Source organism: Staurois parvus, unplaced genomic scaffold (genome assembly GCF_062004578.1).
Source record: "Staurois parvus isolate SC_StPar_1 unplaced genomic scaffold, SC_StPar_1.0 ptg000463l, whole genome shotgun sequence".
Classification (NCBI taxonomy): Eukaryota; Metazoa; Chordata; class Amphibia; order Anura; family Ranidae; genus Staurois; species Staurois parvus.
The window spans coordinates 1,447,501-1,466,386 of NW_028318259.1; the positions used below are offsets into that span (position 1 = coordinate 1,447,501).

The 18,886-nt window shown below is 45.5% G+C and overlaps 1 protein-coding gene across 3 annotated transcripts in view; it reads right to left on the reverse strand.

The window, feature by feature from the left end:
• The window catches only part of LOC149452812 (acetylcholine receptor subunit epsilon-like), a 51,852-nt gene that overhangs the window by 11,727 nt on the left and 21,239 nt on the right, over positions 1–18,886 (reverse strand). For 2 of the 3 annotated variants that reach the window (XM_089688967.1, XM_089688966.1), the window contains 5 exons: positions 18,030–18,130; positions 17,720–17,920; positions 10,783–10,897; positions 6,128–6,242; positions 1,697–1,958 (listed from right to left, as the gene is read on the reverse strand). In XM_089688967.1, coding sequence (XP_089545093.1) covers positions 1,697–1,958; positions 6,128–6,242; positions 10,783–10,897; positions 17,720–17,920; positions 18,030–18,130 — 794 coding nt within the window. The remainder of the gene's footprint in view (positions 1–1,696; positions 1,959–6,127; positions 6,243–10,782; positions 10,898–17,719; positions 17,921–18,029; positions 18,131–18,886) is intronic. The other variant, XM_089688968.1, reaches the window with a different exon arrangement.

The following is an 18,886-nucleotide window of genomic DNA, read 5'->3' on the forward strand; positions in this document are numbered from 1 at the left end:
CTGGACACTTTTACCCCCTTCCAGTCCGGACACTTTCACCCCCTTCCAGTCTGGACACTTTCACCCCCTTCCAGTCTGGACACTTTCACCCCCTTCCAGTCCGGACACTTTCCCCCCCTTCCAGTCCGGACACTTCCCCCCCTTCCAGTCCGGACGCTTCCCCCCCCTTCCAGTCCGGACGCTCCCCCCCCTTCCAGTCCGGACACTTTCACCCCCTTCCAGTCCGGACACTTTCCCCCCCTTCCAGTCCGGACGCTTCCCCCCCTTCCAGTCCGGACACTTTTACCCCCTTCCAGTCCGGACACTTTCACCCCCTTCCAGTCCGGACACTTTCCCCCCTTCCAGTCCGGACACTTTCCCCTCCTTCCAGTCCAGGCCAATTTCCAGCTTTCAGCGCTATCACACTTTGAATGAAATTGCGCGGTCATGCAACACTACCCATATGAATTTTTTTAGCTTTTTTTGAGACAGATAAAACTTTATTTTGGTGGTCTTTATTCACCTCTGGGATTTTTTTTTTTTTGCTATATAAATGAAAAAGTCCAAAAATTTTGAAAAAAAGTGTTTTTCTTATAAAATTTTGTAAACAAATAATCTTTCTTCATAAATCATGGCCAAAATTTATTCAGTTATCTTTTTATTAAAAAAAAAATAACCCAAATTAGTTTATAACCAAAAAGTATAATTTTTCATATTTTATTTTTACATTTTTATTTTATTTTTTTATATTATTATTTATGTTTATTTTTTTTTTTTTACATACCGTCACCCTAGCAGTACAGTGTCACCATGGTGACACTGTACTACTTGTGGGGGTGAAGATTTTTTTTTTTTTACACTGCTTTTACACCCATAAAGGCTGTAAAATCAATAATTTCTCCTCTCTGGCTGCATTCTTGCAGCCATTGAGAAATGCTGTGTGAGCTGTGATTGGTCACAGCTTGTCACATGGTACAAGGCTGTTGTGAATAGCCTTGTACCATGTGACCTCTGTGATCATTCACAGATTTCACACGTAGTAAGCAATGATGGCAGAAGTGACATCTTACCTACTACTCTATATGTGATCACTGATTGGCCAATCAGTGATCACATGATCAGGACCTCGCACTGAGGTCCTGTACAACGATTGGTGTTCCACTGTGTCTGGAGGGTCGCTTGTCACATGGTTCAAGGCAGTTTTAAATGGCCCTGTACCATGTGATCTCTGTGATCATTCACAGATTTCACACGTAGTAATGATGTCAGGAAGCGACATCTTGCGTACTCCTATTCATGTGATCACTTATCGGCCAATCAGTGATCACATGATCGGGACCTCACACAGAGGTCTCGTACAGTGATCGCGGTCCCAGGGAGCACGCACAGGCTAAAAATGGTGGGAGCCATTTATGAACGGCAACCCGTTCCTGCACTGCTCGCTTCCGGCCGTTTATGGACATGGGCCAGACGGGAAGTGGGTAAGTCGCCATAAAGCTCCTCATCAAACCTTCATATTTTCCAAACTGGCAAAAAATGTCGTTGTTTTTTTTTTCCATCAGGACAAGCAGATTGGGTCCCTGATTTAGTCCCTGGGACAAGTCGTTTTTTAAAAAAATGCCCCCACCTCTGCTAGTGGATTCCTTCCGTAGTTCATGTTGGGGTGTAGTTTGGGTCAGACCAAGACAAAATGGCGGCCTCTCTGCCCTGTCCTTACCTATCCGCCACCTCCACTGCCCCTTTTTGCCTTTGCGTTCTCCCTCCTCTTCACCTCTGTGGCCCCGGGAGTCCCGGCTCAGCCCGTGTCGCTCCCTCTGCCTTTCAAACATCAATTCACTCCGCGGTTTCTTCAGGACGTACTCCTCGGCCTTCAGCATGATCCCCAGGGAGCTCTTCCTCCTCTCCTTCGGCGTCTCGCCTTCTTCCTCGCACGGCTCGACCTTCATGTGGAGGTATCGTGGTACGACCTCCAGGAGCCTCTGCAAGATGGACTCCATGTTATTCCTGGGGGCTCCAGACACAGCAACACAATGAATGGATGGAGATGACTGGATGGATGTGTGTGTAGGATGGAGATGACTGGATGGAGGTGTGTGTAGGATGGAGATGACTTTGTGTGAAGGATGGAGATGACTGAAAGCCATCTCCACCAGTAAGGGACCCCATATGGCTGCTACTCCCCCCCCCCCAAAAAAAAACAGAGAAACCTTTAGTCCTCCTGTACACGGGACGTTTTTACAGCGGCTGTTTTTGGCTTTTGATGTTTTTTCCTACAGCCAGTAAACCCCCCCAGCATGTTCTCCTATGTGTCCATCCCCGGCATGTTCTCCTATGTGTCCATCCCCGGCATGTTATCCCATGTGTCCATCCCCGGCATGTTATCCTATGTGTTTATCCCCGGCATGTTCTCCTATGTGTCCATCCACGGCATGTTATCCTATGTGTCCATCCCCGGCGTGTTATCCTATGTGTCCATCCCCGGCGTGTTCTCCTATGTGTCCATCCCCGGCGTGTTCTCCTATGTGTCCATCCCCGGCGTGTTATCCTATGTGTCCATCCCCGGCATGTTCTCCTATGTGTCCATCCCCAGCATGTTCTCCTATGTGTCCATCCACAGCATGTTATCCTATGTGTCCATCCCCGGCATGTTATCCTATGTGTCCATCCCCGGCATGTTATCCTATGTGTCCATCCCCGGCATGTTATCCTACGTGTCCATCCCCGGCATGTTATCCTATGTGTCCATCCCCGGCATGTTATCCTACGTGTCCATTCCCGGCATGTTATCCTATGTGTCCATCCCCGGCATGTTATCCTATGTGTCCATAAACACATAGACTGGAAAAAAACCCAGGACTAGTGGGTTTCTAGAAGAGTTCTTTAGCTGTAAAAATGCTTTACACTGAAAAACGCAGCAAAACGCAGTAAAATGCCGCAAACCGGAGTTTTTGGACTTTTTTTGACCAAAAAACGCTAAAGAACCCTAAAAACTGCAAACACAAAAAAACACTGCTAAACGCTAATGCAATAATGCTAAAAAAAGCTTAAAAACTCACATTTTTAATGTGACTTTACACAGGTAATGTTACCAAAACGCCCCGTGTGTGTTAGCCTTAGCCATCTCCTGTATCATGTCTGCAGTATCTGACCATCTCCTGTATCATGTCTGCAGTCTCTGACCATCTCCTGTATTATGTCTGCAGTCTCTGATCTTTTTCTGTAGCAAGTCTGCAGTCTCTGACCATCTCCTGTATTATGTCTGCAGTCTCTCACCATCTCCTGTAGTATGTCTGCAGTCTCTGACCATCTCCTGTATTATGTCTGCAGTCTCTCACCATCTCCTGTAGTATGTCTGCAGTCTCTGGTCATCTCCTGTAGTATTTCTGCAGTCTCTGACCATCTCCTGTAGTATGTCTGCAGTCTCTGACCATCTCCTGTAGTATGTCTGCAGTCTCTGACCATCTCCTGTAGTATGTCTGCAGTCTCTGATCTTCTTCTGTATTATGTCTGCAGTCTCTGACCATCTCTTGTATTATGTCTGCAGTCTCTGACCATCTCCTGTAGTATGTCTGCAGTCTCTGACCATCTCCTGTAGTATGTCTGCAGTCTCTGACCATCTCCTGTAGTATGTCTGCAGTCTCTGGTCATCTCCTGTAGTATTTCTGCAGTCTCTGACCATCTCCTGTAGTATGTCTGCAGTCTCTGACCATCTCCTGTAGTATGTCTGCAGTCTCTGGTCATCTCCTGTAGTATTTCTGCAGTCTCTGACCATCTCCTGTAGTATGTCTGCAGTCTGTGACCATCTCCTGTAGTATGTCTGCAGTCTGTGACCTTCTCCTGTAGTATGTCTGCAGTCTCTGGTCATCTCCTGTACTATGTCCGCAGTCTCTGGCCGTCTCCTGTAGTATGTCTGCAGTCTCTGACCATCTCCTGTAGTATATCTGCAGTCTCTGACCATCTCCTGTAGTATGTCTGCAGTCTCTGACCATCTTCTGTAGTATGTCTGCAGTCTCTGACCATTTCCTGTAGTATGTCTGCAGTCTCTGACCATTTCCTGTAGTATGTCTGCAGTCTTTGGCCTTCTCCTGTAGTATGTCTGCAATCTCTGGTCATCTCCTGTAGTATGTCTGCAGTCTGTGACCATCTCCTGTAGTAAGTCTGCAGTCTCTGACCATCTCCTGTAGTATGTCTGCAGTCTGTGACCTTCTCCTGTAGTATGTCTGCAGTCTCTGGTCATCTCCTGTATTATGTCTGCAGTCTCTGACCATCTCCTGTAGTAAGTCTGCAGCCTCTGACCATCTCCTGTACTATGTTTGGAGTCTCTGACCATCTCCTGTAGTATATTTGGAGTCTCTGACCATCTCCTGTAGTAAGTCTGCAGTCTCTGACCATCTCCTATAGTATGTCTGCAGTCTCTGACCATCTCCTGTAGTAAGTCTGCAGTTTCTGACCATCTCCTGTACTATGTTTGGAGTCTCTGACCATCTCCTGTAGTATATTTGGAGTCTCTGACCATCTCCTGTAGTAAGTCTGCAGTCTCTGACCATCTCCTATAGTATGTCTGCAGTCTCTGACCATCTCCTGTAGTAAGTCTGCAGTTTCTGACCATCTCCTGTACTATGTTTGGAGTCTCTCACCATCTCTTATAGTATGTTTTTGTTGTATTTTAAATGCAGTCTGTGTGCCCATAGAGGAGATTTTCTCTTTCTGCTTTGGCTTCCATCACCTGGACAGGAAGTGAGAAGTATTCCCCCTCATGGGGACGTACTGTAGTCCTGACAGATGTTGGAGTGTTATTGCTGTCTCTATCCCCATTGAGGGTCTCATTTCTTGCTCTCTTTGACCCGTCATGTAGGGATGCAAGGACAGGCTAGTGATCTAGTAATATCAGCAATGGGTGTAGCTCTGGGGACTGGGGTCAGGGGTGACAGATCTAGGAGGAACCATCATTGTATTCTGCAGGCTGTCAGGTCAGGGGTGACAGAACTAGGAGGAACCTTCATTGTATTCTGCAGGCTGTCAGGTCAGGGGTGACAGAACTAGGGGGAACCATCATTGTATTCTGCAGGCTGTCAGGTCAGGTCAGGTCAGGGGTGACAGAACTAGGAGGAACCATCATTGTATTCTGCAGGCTGTCAGGTCAGGGGTGACAGAACTAGAAGGAACCATCATTGTGTTCTACAGGCTGTCAGGTCAGGTCAGGGTTGACAGATCTAGGAGTCACTATCATTGTATTCTGCAGGCTGTCAGGTCAGGTCAGGGGTGACAGAACTAGGAGGAACCATCATTGTGTTCTACAGGCTGTTAGGTCAGGTCAGGGGTGACAGAACTAGGAGGAACCATCATTGTGTTCTACAGGCTGTTAGGTCAGGTCAGGGTTGACAGATCTAGGAGTCACTATCATTGTATTCTGCAGGCTGTCAGGACAGGTCAGGTCAGGGGTGACAGATCTAGAAGGAACCATCATTGTATTCTGCAGGCTGTTAGGTCAGGTCAGGGGTGACAGAACTAGGAGGAACCATCATTGTAGTCTGCAGGCTGTCAGGACAGGTCAGGTCAGGTCAGGGGTGAGAGATCTAGGAGGAACCATCATTGTATTCTGCAGGCTATCAAGTCAGGAGTGACAGAACTAGGAGGAACCATCATTGTATTCTGCAGGCTGTCAGGTCAGGTCTGGGGTGACAGATCTAGGAGGAACCATCATTGTATTCTGCAGGCTGTCAGGTCAGTTCAGGTCAGGGGTGACAGAACTAGTAGGAACCATCATTGTGTTCTGCAGGCTGTCAGGTCAGGTCAGGGGAGACAGAGCTAGGAGGAACCATCATTGTGTTCTGCAGGCTGTCAGGTCAGTTCAGGTCAGGGGAGACAGAACTAGGAGGAACCATCATTGTGTTCTGCAGGCTGTCAGGTCAGGTCTGGGGTGACAGATCTAGGAGGAACCATCATTGTATTCTGCAGGCTGTCAGGTCAGTTCAGGTCAGGGGAGACAGAACTAGGAGGAACCATCATTGTGTTCTGCAGGCTGTCAGGTCTGTGGCTGGTCTGGCACAGCGTCTGAGTCTCATCATGGGAGTAGAATAGAGGATTCTTATCAAGCCAAGTCAATGAAAACATCTGAGCGTTCCGATTGGACAAATGCTTGGCTCACCCGTTTCATGGTGGCAGTCAGGTTGTGCGTGCTCGGTGTCCTCAGAGACACGTTCAGAACGATGACACAACTCAGCACTATCAGCGTAGACACGATCATCACAAATATCAGATATCTACAAAAGAAAGCAGGGTCAGGATCCAGTTCTGGGCAGGTTCTCATGCCATCAACAACCCATTCACAGCAAGGATACCAATATAAATCAGACCAGAAGAGTAGATAATAAAGGCGTATCTGAAGCCGACACCTTTTTCCTGGCCCCAACATGGCAGCGTACTACCACCTGTATGATGCCATGGATTGATGCCAGGAAAGAATTATGGTAAGTATTGATACAATGTTCCTTTTTTTTTGTTTTTGGACGGAGTAAGGAAGACCTAGAACCTCGGTCAGGTTTTAATATCCGTCCGTATCAGGGAGGACCACCCTCTCTATTTCTCCTGGGCTCCATTGTCACTGAGGCAGAAAGTGATGGGAAACCAAAGCTCTCAGCTGGCACCAACACAGAAACAAACATAATGGGTTGGGGGGACTTTGGATTTGCAGGATGGCAAGAGTTCAGAGTGGGAGTGGCCAGCATGTTGATGATCATCAGCACGCCAATAAGCTTACAGGAGGCGGGGCAAAGACACCGAACTTGAAGAAGCGCGGTCTGTGCTAGTGTGGTCCCATAGTAGAAGGTCGCCATGTAGCAAAGTTGGGGAATCATAAGAGCTCTACATTTTATGGAAGAAAAAGCAATTTGAATGGGTATGTTGATGTGACGTTATCTGTTGGCTGGTCCCATGCCCCGTGCTCATGGCCTTTGATCTCTGTTCTTATATTGGCTTCCCTGGAACACTGTAGGGTGGTCAGATTTGGAGTGTGTAGTGCTTGGGCTTGACCTCATGGTCAAGACTGTGGTCTCCAAAATGTGCCCCTGTGAATCCATTCCTCCCACTGATATGAGGCACTATTCCTCCCACTGAAACCTACGATGAAGTACCATTGCTTCCATGGACACCAACAATGGCGCACTATTCTTCCAATAACATCATTGAAGAGGCACTGCCCTTCCCACTGACACCAACGATGCCTTCCACTGATACCAATTGGCACTATTCTTCCCACTGACACCTACGATGAGGCATCATTGCTTCCATTGACACCAACAATGGCGCACTATTCTTCCAATACACCATAAAAGGGGCACTGTCCTTCCCACTGACACCAACGATGCCTTCCACTGATACCAATTGGCACTATTCCTCCCACTGACACCTACGATGAAGTACCATTGCTTCCATGGACACCAACAATGGCGCGCTATTCTTCCAATAACACCATTGAAGGGGCACTGTCCTTCCCACTGACACCAACGATGCCTTCCACTGATACCAATTGGCACTATTCCTCCCACTGACACCTAGGATGAGGCACTATTGCTTCCATCGACACCAACAATGGCGCACTATTCTTTCAATACACCATTACAGGGGCACTGTCCCTCCCACTGACACCAAGATGCCTTCCACTGATACCAATCAGCACATCCCTGTGCTGAGTTCTCAGGTCTATACATCTGCTGTGCCCATTATGAGGGTTCCCACCATCCCTGTGCTAAGTTCCCAAGTCTGTACATCTGCTGTGCCCATTATGAGGGTTCCGACCTTTCCTGTGCTGAGTTCCCGGGTGTGTAAACCTGCTGTGCTCATCAGGAGGGATCCCAACCATCCCTGTGCCGAGTTCTCGGTTCTGCACACCCACTGTGCCCATTATGAGGGGTTCCCACCATCCCTGCAATGAGTTTGTGGTTGGGACATTAGAGTGTAAGCTCCTCTGGTATAGATACTGACGTGACTGGCTCAGTGATCTCTGTACAGCACTATGGTATATGTCAGTGGAAGAACGCACTGGAATGCACCAGTAAAAGTGTACTAGTATGCCATATCATAACACGATTTAGTGCAGTGGTCTCCAAACTGCTACTTGAGAGCCAGGTGTGGCCCTTTACTTTTATATGGCCCTTGGGGCACTACTCCTGCCACTGACACCAATGATGGGGCACTATTCCTGCCACTGACACCAATGATGGGGCATTATTCCTGCCACTGACACCTATGATGTGGCACTATTCCTCCCACTGACACCAATGATGGGGCACTATTCCTCCCACTGATACCAATGATGGGACACTATTCCTGCCACTGACACCTATGATGGGGCACTATTCCTCCCACTGATACCCATGATGGGACACTATTCCTCTCACTGACACCAATGATGGGGCACTATTCCTCCCACTGACACCAATGATGGGGCACTATTCCTCCCTCTGACACCAATGATGGGACACTATTCCTCTCACTGACACCAATGATGGGGCACTATTCTTCCCACTGATACCAATCATGGGGCACTATTCCTCCCACTGATACCAATGATGGGGCACTATTCCTCCCACTGATACCAATGATGGAGCACTATTCCTCCCACTGACACCAATGATGGGACACTATTCCTCCCACTGACACCAATGATGGGACACTATTCCTCCCACTGATACCAATGATGGGGCACTATTCCTCCCACTGACACCAATGGTGGGGCACTATTCCTCCCATTGATACCAATGATGGGACACTATTCCTCCCACTGATACCAATGATGGGGCACTATTCCTCCCACTGACACCAATGGTGGGGCACTATTCCTCCCATTGATACCAATGATGGGGCACTATTCCTCCCACTGACACCAATGATGGGGCACTATTCCTCCCACTGATACCAATGATGGGGCACTATTCCTCCCACTGACACCAATGATGGGGCACTCTTCCTCCCACTGATACCAATGATGGAGCACTATTCCTCCCACTCACACCAATGATGGGGTACTATTCCTCCCACTGACACCAATGATGGGACACTATTCCTCCCACTGACACCAATGATGGGGCACTATTCCTCCCACTGACACCAATGATGGGGTGCTATTCCTCCCACTGATACCAATGATGGGGCACTATTCCTCCCACTGATACCAATGATGGGGCACTATTCATCCCACTGACACCAATGATGGGACACTATTCCTCCCACTGATACCAATGATGGGACACTATTCCTCCCACTGATACCAATGATGGAGCACTATTCCTCCCACTCACACCAATGATGGGGTACTATTCCTCCCACTGACACCAATGATGGGACACTATTCCTCCCACTGACACCAATGATGGGGCACTATTCCTCCCACTGATACCAATGATGGAGCACTATTCCTCCCACTCACACCAATGATGGGGTACTATTCCTCCCACTGACACCAATGATGGGACACTATTCCTCCCACTGACACCAATGATGGGGCACTATTCCTCCCACTGACACCAATCATGGGGCGCTATTCCTCCCACTGATACCAATGATGGGGCACTATTCCTCCCACTGATACCAATGATGGGGCACTATTCCTCCTATTGATACCAATGATGGGGCACTATTCCTCTCACTGATACCAATGATGGGGCACTATTCCTCCCACTGACACCAATGATGGGGCACTATTCCTCCCACTGATACCAATGATGGGGCACTATTCCTCCCATTGACACCAATGATGGGGCACTATTCCTCCTATTGATACCAATGATGGAGCACTATTCCTCCCACTGACACCAATGATGGGGCACTATTCCTCCCACTGACACCAATGATGGGGCCTTATTCCTCCCACTGGCACCAATTATGGGGTACTATTCCTCCCACTGACACCAACAATGGGGCACTATTCCTCACCCTAAGACTAAAGATAGGGTGTTGTTAGCTCCCACTGACCACAGTTCAGCCTCTCTAAAGTATGAAAGACAGTAAACTGGCCCTTTGTTTAGAAAGTTTGGAGACCCCGGGTTCAAAGCAACAAAAGGCAGAAATCTGGCTGCGTCCTTATCCTTAAAGGGATCTTCCAGACACAGCATCTACCTTGACATGTAACCACCCACCCTGAGCTGTCATCTCCTATACCATCCTTAAGAGGGACTCCGGGAGGATCTACATTGGCTTATTTATTTGCGCATATTCTATGCGTATCTGGTGAGTGCGCACTTTAACCATATGCTTGCCGCTCACTTGGATTTTGGAATAACACCATATCTGGACTAGCATAAGTCACCCTGGGCACACCATATATCTTGTCCTTATCGTTTTATATGTATTCTTTTATTTGGGACTATATATGTTTGCACTTCTGAGTCCGTCTATTTGACACATTAGGTTTTATGTGTATTCTATTCTATTACCTCAGCGCTGCTCAATTTTTATATAGAAATCTGCAATAAAGCTTGTTAAAATCCTTAGAGTCAGCATAAATCACCCAGAGTGGATGTATTTATTTTTTTGGGGGGGACGGTGTTGTTCTCTACAAAGGTAAAGATACAATTTATATGGCCTCAGTGGTCAGTGGTGGGTTTGGTTTTGTTTATCAACAAAGCCATCATTATGACCCTTCACCATTCTCCATCTCATGACTGAACTGTCTGCGTCTTTTATTTCTTCGTTGACAATTGTACCCTCGGTCATTATAGCGCCTCAACAAAATACATTTTACCTGATAGTGAAGATGGTCCTAGGCAGAATTTTAGAACAACCAGGTGATGTAAAGTAACTTACTTGCCGATAAGTGGGACACTCAGAGACGTTTCAGGAACCTTTTGGGCAATCAGGAACAGGAAGACAACCTGAGCAAGGAGAACCGAGATGGAGGTGGTACATTTCTGACCACCGGCTGAAAGTAGACAAAGATGGGACAGTGACCAGAAAGAACTTCTTGTCCATTTCAGATGATCAGCTTAGCACTTTTACTGGACCTGTCTCCCCATAATGAATATTTTAGTTAGGAATGAATTCTGGGGACCTTACTCAAGCTCTGGCTTTTACCTTTTTAGGGAACTCTCCAATGAAATCTGTATTTTCTCTCCAACATGGAGACTAATGCAGGCCATAGATGGGTCGAAAATCGGCCGATTTTCGGATCGTTAGTGGGCTATTTGTTTGGCCGTTTTTCGGTATTTTGGCAGATTTTTTTTATCGGTAAAGTTGGAAAAAAAAATCGGCCGATTTTGCCGATCGGCCGATTTTCACGGCAATGATGTTGCCGACTGTAGACGGGATGAAAATCGGCCGATTTTTTTTACCATTGCTGGTAACGTCGGCCGCTTGAACGACCGATTTTTCATTTTTTAAAAGAAAAATCGTCCGTTTTTCTCCCCGTCTATGGCCTGCATAACTCCTCTGCAACATCAAAATAAAAGTCCACCAGGGAGAATGATAATCCTTCGCAATGATGGCACTAGGTAGGTGGATCTGTGAACTTAGGTTTGGAGTCTCCACCACTGGGGACTCACTAATACTCTTGGCCCTCATGTTCCATACACAAGACCTAGACCTCTGACACAGAGTACAAATCAGATATAGAGATGAAACCTGGATTAACTCTTCATTCATGTTGGTAAAACTCTGCTGATGCCTTAAGAAGACCATAAAGGTTTGTGATTTGTAGACAAACTCTAAATGAATAAATTTTGATTGCTAGTGGTTTTCAAACTTTTTTCAGTCATGGCAATCTTTTGAAGTATGCAAAACCTCGGGGAACCAATGAAATCTGTATTTTCTTTCTGACAACATGGAGGCTATCAACTCAGCGACATCAAAATAAAAGTCTACCAGGGAGAATGATCTTTCTCAATGATGGCTGTAGGTAGGTGGATCTAGGAACTTAGGTTTGGAGTCTCCACCACTGGTAACTCACTAATACTCATGGCCCTCGTGTACCATACACAAGACCTAGACTTCTGACCAGGGGCGGACTGACAACTCATGGGGCCCCTGGGCAATAGGGGATCATGGGGCCCCTGTTTCCTCACCCACACTCAAACCACACCCAAAAAAGCCTATGAAAGGTACCAGGGACATCTCATTGGGCCCACTACTGACCCCGGGCCCTTGGGCAGTGCCAGAGTTCCCTAATGGTCAGTCCACCCCTGCTTCCGACACAGAGTACAATTCTGACATAGAGATGAAACCTGGATTAACTCTTCATTCATGTTAGTAAAACCCTGCTGATGCCTTAAGCAGACCATAAAGGTTTGTGATTTGTAGACAAACTCTAAATTAATCAAATTTAGTTTTCTAAAGCAATGTTTCTCAAACCTTTTTCAGTCATGGCAATTTTTCGAAGTATTCAAATCCCTGAGGTACCCTCGTCTAAATAAGGGTCCCCGTCACATCAGGGTCCCCCCTTTCACATTATAGTCCTCAGTTTTCTCCCCACCTTTTCACAAGAGAGCTCTACCTTCTGATCTTAACCACTTCCCATTCGGCCCATGTATATAAACGGCCGGACTGGAGCAGTGCAGGAGCGAGTGGCTGTTTATAAACGTCCTCCCGCATTCCCTGCCTGTGCACGCTCCCTGGGATCAAGTGCCTGATCGCTGTACGGGACCTCTGTGTGAGGTCCCAATCATGTGATCACTGATTGGCCAATCATTAATAGTAGTAAGCAAGATGTCACTTCCTGACATCATTGCTTACTACTAGTGAAATCTATGAATGATCACAGAGATCACATGGTACAAGGCTAGGAAAAATGTCACCAGCACACCGAGGATCACCAATATGGGTCCAAAGGTTTTAATAAACAATCACATAGTTACAGCAAGGCAACATTTTGGAGTCTCGTAGGACACATGCCTGATGAAGGGGTCCTGCGAGACTCTGAAACGTTGCCTTGCTGTAACTATGTGATCCTTCATTAAAACCTTTGGTCCCATATTGGTGATCCTCGGTGTGCTGGTGACATTCTCCCTTGCTGATTCTGTTCGGTTCCAGCCAACGGTCGCTGCAGCACCCACTTATACACACAGCCATTTTTAATGCAGAAACGTGTACGTTTGGACTGTACACTTGTGTAAGGATGTGGGGTGTGGATAAATACTGATGTGCAATGTTAAACTGCAATATGCTCTTTGGTCAGTAGCAAAGTACAAGAATCGATTTTGCATTGAGGTTTACTAAGACAAAAGCTAATGCTTATTTACCTTATAAAGTTTAATGAATGCTAATTTAGGGGCCGAGTAGGTCCCTCAGAAGGGTCATAGTGAACTGTAAATGCAGGTTTGAGGCTGCAATTAGGAAATTACTTACTGCATCACAAACTCTCTGGGAAGGGGAGGAGTTCTGGTGCAGAGCAGGAAGTGAGAGGGGTTCTGTGTCTGGCTGGTGTATGCTGAGGACCTCTGGAGAATCTGTGTGGAGCCTGGAAGAGGATTTACGGCTCACAGTGGAGTCTGGCGACGGCACCTAGGGAAGATTCACCGCGACGAGACCGGGAAACAAGTGACTGTATGGTCCGGTTCTGGAGTGGACCAGTGGATCAGGAAAAAGCACCAAGAGCCTGCCAAGGAACTGTAAGTGCGGCTTTGCCGCAGCACATCACACCACATGTGTTCAGTGACTAGAAAGCTACAAGAGACATACTCCACTTTCCTTTGGATTACAAATAATATTGCGCAATACTTAGGGTGCACCCCAACGTTATATCTTGCTCAGGAACATTCAGGCGCAGCCAGGCTGCTTTCTGGACATTGGGGAAAAGTCCGCAAGTACGGGGTTAGTGTTAGACAGTATTATTACTGTATGGTTATGCGCTGTTATCATTCTGTTTACGTATGCTCAACTACTTGTTCACTATAACTGTTCAGTAAACGTAATTGTAAAAGAACCGCTGTCTGTGTCTGTGGGCCCAGCCCTCGGTTCTCTTTCACTTGCATGGTACAAGGCTATTCGCAACAGCCTTTTACCATGTGGCAAGCTGTGACCAATCAGAGCTCTCACAGTATTTCTCAATGACTGCAAGAAAAGGAGAAATGATTGCCTTTACAGCCTTTATGGGTGTAAAAGCAATCAGTGTAACAAAAAAAATCTTCATCACCCCCAACAAGTAGTACAATGTCACTATGGTGACACTGTACTGCTAGGGTGACAGTATGTTAAAAAAAAACATAAATAATAATATAAAAAAAAAGTAAAAACATTTTTTTTAAAATTATAAATTTTGGTTATAAACTAATTTTGGTTATTTAATTTTTTTCTACTAAAAAGATAACAATAAATTTTAGCCAAAATTTATGAAGAACGATTATTTATTTCCAAAATTTTAAAAGAAAAACACTTTTTTTAAAAAAATGTTTGAACTTTTTAATTTATATAGCAAAAAATAAAAATCCCAGTGGTGAATAAACACCACCAAAATAAAGCTTTATCTGTCTCAAAAAAAGCTAAAAAAATTAATATGGGTACAGTGTTGCATGACCGCGCAATTGTCATTCAAAGTGTGATAGCGCTGAAAGCTGAAAATTGGCCTGGACTGGAGGGGGGTGAAAGTGTCCGGACTGGAGGGGGGTGAAAGTGTCCGGACTGGAGGGGGGTGAAAGTGTCTAGACTTGAAATGGTTATCCACAGCACAGCTGTGGCATCATGGCATTGGGTGGGAGGTGGAGAAGGTCTAAACAGAGGCAGACTTCCTCCTTATACTGAATGCAGGGGCTGCTCTGATTAGCATCCATGGTGCAAAAATGCTGGCACCCATGACAACCACAGATGACACTATGGGGGGGGTTACTAAAACTGGAGGACTCAGAATTTGGTGCATGGTAGTCAATCAGCTTCTAACCTCAGCTTGTTCAATTTAGCTTTGTCAATAACCCCCGGTTCACACCTATGCGGCCATGCGGTCCGTGTTTTGCATGGGCATGAGAGCCCATTCTTTTGAATGCACTCCTGTGCCCGTGACACACAGGGAAAGAAGTCCCTGCACTTCTTTGGAAAACGCAGCCCACACGGGATCCTCGGTTCCCAATATGGATATGTTTTCTAGTGCGAGTGGCATGCCATTAGAACTAATGGCATCCACCCGGGGGTCCGCAATTCTCTGTGTGGGTGGTGCGGCTGCAAGGATTTTCGTGCGGATCTGCAGCGGCACCCCCCGCACAGATGTGAACCTAGGGTAAACCTGGAAGCTGACTGGTTTCTATGCAGACCTGCACCAGATTTTGCACTCTCTGGTTGAGTAAATAACCCCATGTATCATAGACAACTGCCGTTTCTGCCAGAGATCCCGCTCGGATGACGTCCTCCAATTCACTATTTGCTGCCTGATATACACCAACCTCTTGTGAGTTTTTTTAAACCTGTTTGCAATAAACATTTACCTTCTTACTACACTTAGTCTGGCGCACCTCTCTCTCCCCTATTAACCATTTCCATACCGGGCAATTTTACAACTTCCTGCCCAGGCCATTTTTCACGTTTCAGCACCCTCACACTTTGAATGACAATTGCGCGGTCATACAACTTTGTACCCAAACTAAAATTTTATCATTTTCTTCACACAACTAGAGCTTTCTTTTGGTGGTATTTAATCACCGCCGGGGTTTTTATTTTTTGCTAAATTAACAAAAAAAGACCAAAAATTTTGAAAAAAAAACACGTTTTTCTTTCTTTCTGTTATAAAAGTTTACAAATAAATAATTGTTCTTCATAAATTTAGGCCGAGATGTATTCTGCTACATGTCTTTGGTGAAAATAACCCAAATCAGGATGTATTATTTAGTTTGTAGGAAAGTTATAGAGTTCAGAAACTATGGGATAGATCTGAATATTGATCAATCCTGAAGTACTGACAGCCAATCTAATTTCTTGAGGTCCAAGAATGTCAGAATAGTACAGATATCCCCCAAATGTCAGGACAGTACAGATATCCCCCCAAATGTCAGAACAGTACAGATATCCCCCAAATGTCAGGACAGTACAGATATCCCCCAAATGTCAGGACAGTACAGATATCCCCAAATGTCAGGACAGTACAGATATCCCCCAAATGTCAGGACAGTACAGATATCCCCCATATGTCAGAACGGTACAGATATCCCCCAAATGTCAGAACAGTACAGATATCCCCCAAATGTCAGGACAGTACAGATATCCCCCAAATGTCAGAAAGGTACAGATATCCCCAAATGTCAGGACAGTGCAGATATCCCCCAAATGTCAGGACAGTACAGATATCCCCCAAATGTCAGGACAGTGCAGATATCCCCCAAATGTCAGGACGGTACAGATATCCCCCAAATGTCAGAACAGTACAGATATCCCCCAAATTACCCCTTTTTGCAGAGTAGACAGTCCGACGTACTTCATAAGAGGAATGGCGAGTTTTTTGAAGTTGTATTTTTTTTGTCATTTGGAAAATGAAAAAATAAAAAAAATTATTTTCACTATTTTTTTTTTACATACTGTCACCAGTGCAGTACAGCGTCATCATATAACTGGCATGGCGGTGAACAGGGACACTGACTGGTGACAGTATGAAAAAAAAATATATATATATATATTTTTTTTTTTTTAATTTTTTATTACTTTTTTTTTTAAGATTTTTTTTTATATTTTACTATGACCAAAGTAGTACAATGTTAACATAGTAACATTGTACTTCTTTGGGGAAGTGATCGGTATTTTGTTTATAGCAAAGAATTACTTTGCTATAAGCAAGCATTTACCAGAATGAAATCGATTCATTCTGTTTTTTTTTTTTTGTGCTTAGCTGTGATTTGGTCACAGCTAATCACATGACATGTGCATGTGATTAGCTGTGACCATTCACAGCTAGGCACTAGTATACAATGGAAGGCATGAATGAAGCCATCCATTGTATACAACTGTCATGTGACCTGCTGTGGTTGGTCACAGCAGGTCACTTGGTACCAGCAACGGGGGTCAGTACTCAGATCTGTCATCGGCCGTGTCCGAGGTACATGGCCGGTGACAGATCGCGCCGCTGCGCGGCTCTGCAGGAGCACAAACTGCGCATGTGCGGGAGCACCCGAAATGCTGAAGCACTTTTGCAGCCGCCAAACGGCCATTGGCGGCTAATGGTTAATATGGAGTTGGCCTCCCATTATGGCTACAGCAGCCTCCACCCTTTTGAGAAGTTTTTTTTCCCCACCAGTGTGTCTGGGGTGATTTTTGCCCAATCAGCATTAAAAAGAATTTGGAAGCTTGGGTACCGATGTTGGAGAAGACCTGGCTCCCAATCGGCATTCCAATTTATCACAACGGTGTCCAGAAGGTTTGAGGTTAGGGCTTTGTGGGCCACACCAATCTCATGAAACTATTGCATGAGCAAAGTCATGCTAAAAACTGTAAAGGTCTTTCCTCAAACTGTTGGCACAAGGTTAGAGGTGTACAAACTAAAATGCTGTAGAAATAACAGTACCCTTCACTGGAAACACCAGAACTCAATAATTTGGAGAGGATGTTAGCCATCTAGCATATTTTTCTCTCCTTCCAAAGGGTCCCCTTATTTCTTTTTTGGTGACCTGAGACCTTAAAATCTGAGGGGATGCTAGCCATCTAATGTATTTTCCTCCCATTTCAAAGGGTCCCTTCATTTCTCTTTTGGTGACCTAAGATCCTTCTCACCGAATCTTATGAGCCATATGTTTATCACTTATTGCTTACTCCATCTCAGCCCACCTGGTGGTTGTCTCACCTTTGGCTGGCAGAAAATAGACCAACACTACCAAGGAGGAGATGAGGACACACGGTACGATGATGTTGACAATGTAGAAAAGTGGCTTCCTTTGAATAATAAGCCCAAAATTAATCTCCTGATATTGAAGGTCGTCCTCCGTATAGCGATGGTTCAGATACTTCCATGCAGGGCAGTGCTTTATTGCCCATTCACCGTTTTCTGAATGTAGCATGAAGTGGTAGACAAGAAACAAAAAAAAAAAACTAGGAGAGGTTAATAGATGGACAACCAATGGTGGAAGATGGAAAGCAAAATAGTATGGTATTACCTGTGAAAGCCTCAGGGTCAATGTCCACCCGCTCCAACAGCTCCCCGCTCTCGCCAAAAGCCAAAAGAAGACTGATTTCTTTAGCGTTGTATGTTTTTGATCTACAGGAAGGAGGCGCCCAGGAGGTATGTGAAGAAATACACAATGATGTTTCCACAAATGAATACATTCTGTTATCTGTTGTCACCTAAAATTCTTTGGCTGGCTCAGTGTTCTCTGTACAGCACTGCAGTATATGTCAGAGCTATACAGTATGTATAGTAATAACGTGAATAGCGTGTGACTGCTGTGGGGCGATAGAGTGTAAATTTTTGTGTATTAAAAATCTTACAAACAAACAACATAATAAACATATTTACATATATACAGAATAAATAACATAAATATATATAATTAAACAAAACTTCAGCATAGAAAGCAGGAACAGATTTTTTTTTGCCGGGAAAAATATAAACAGAGCCAATCATATTTTACTATTATTATCATCTTTATAATGTATCTCAACAAACCTGACCTTCACCTAAACCCCCCCTCAGGCTAAGAAATGATGTAACATTGATCCCATGCATGCAACCTTTTTTCAAAAATCAGATTTTACAAAAATCTAGGGGACGTGAAAGGACAGAAAGAGAAGCCACGCTCCCAGAGACTGACAGAAAGTAGCTACGGGGACCTGACATTCCTCCACGCGTTTGTCCCGGCTGCCACCCGTCCTTCTCAAGACCCCGAATCTTCCCAACCTCACCCAGAATGTTGTTCACCACCACCTCGACAGGAAGGACTTTTTTGCGAATGGAAACCTGACACCGTGCATTCCACGTGGAGTAACGGACTACTAAGCTAACTAGAAAACGTGT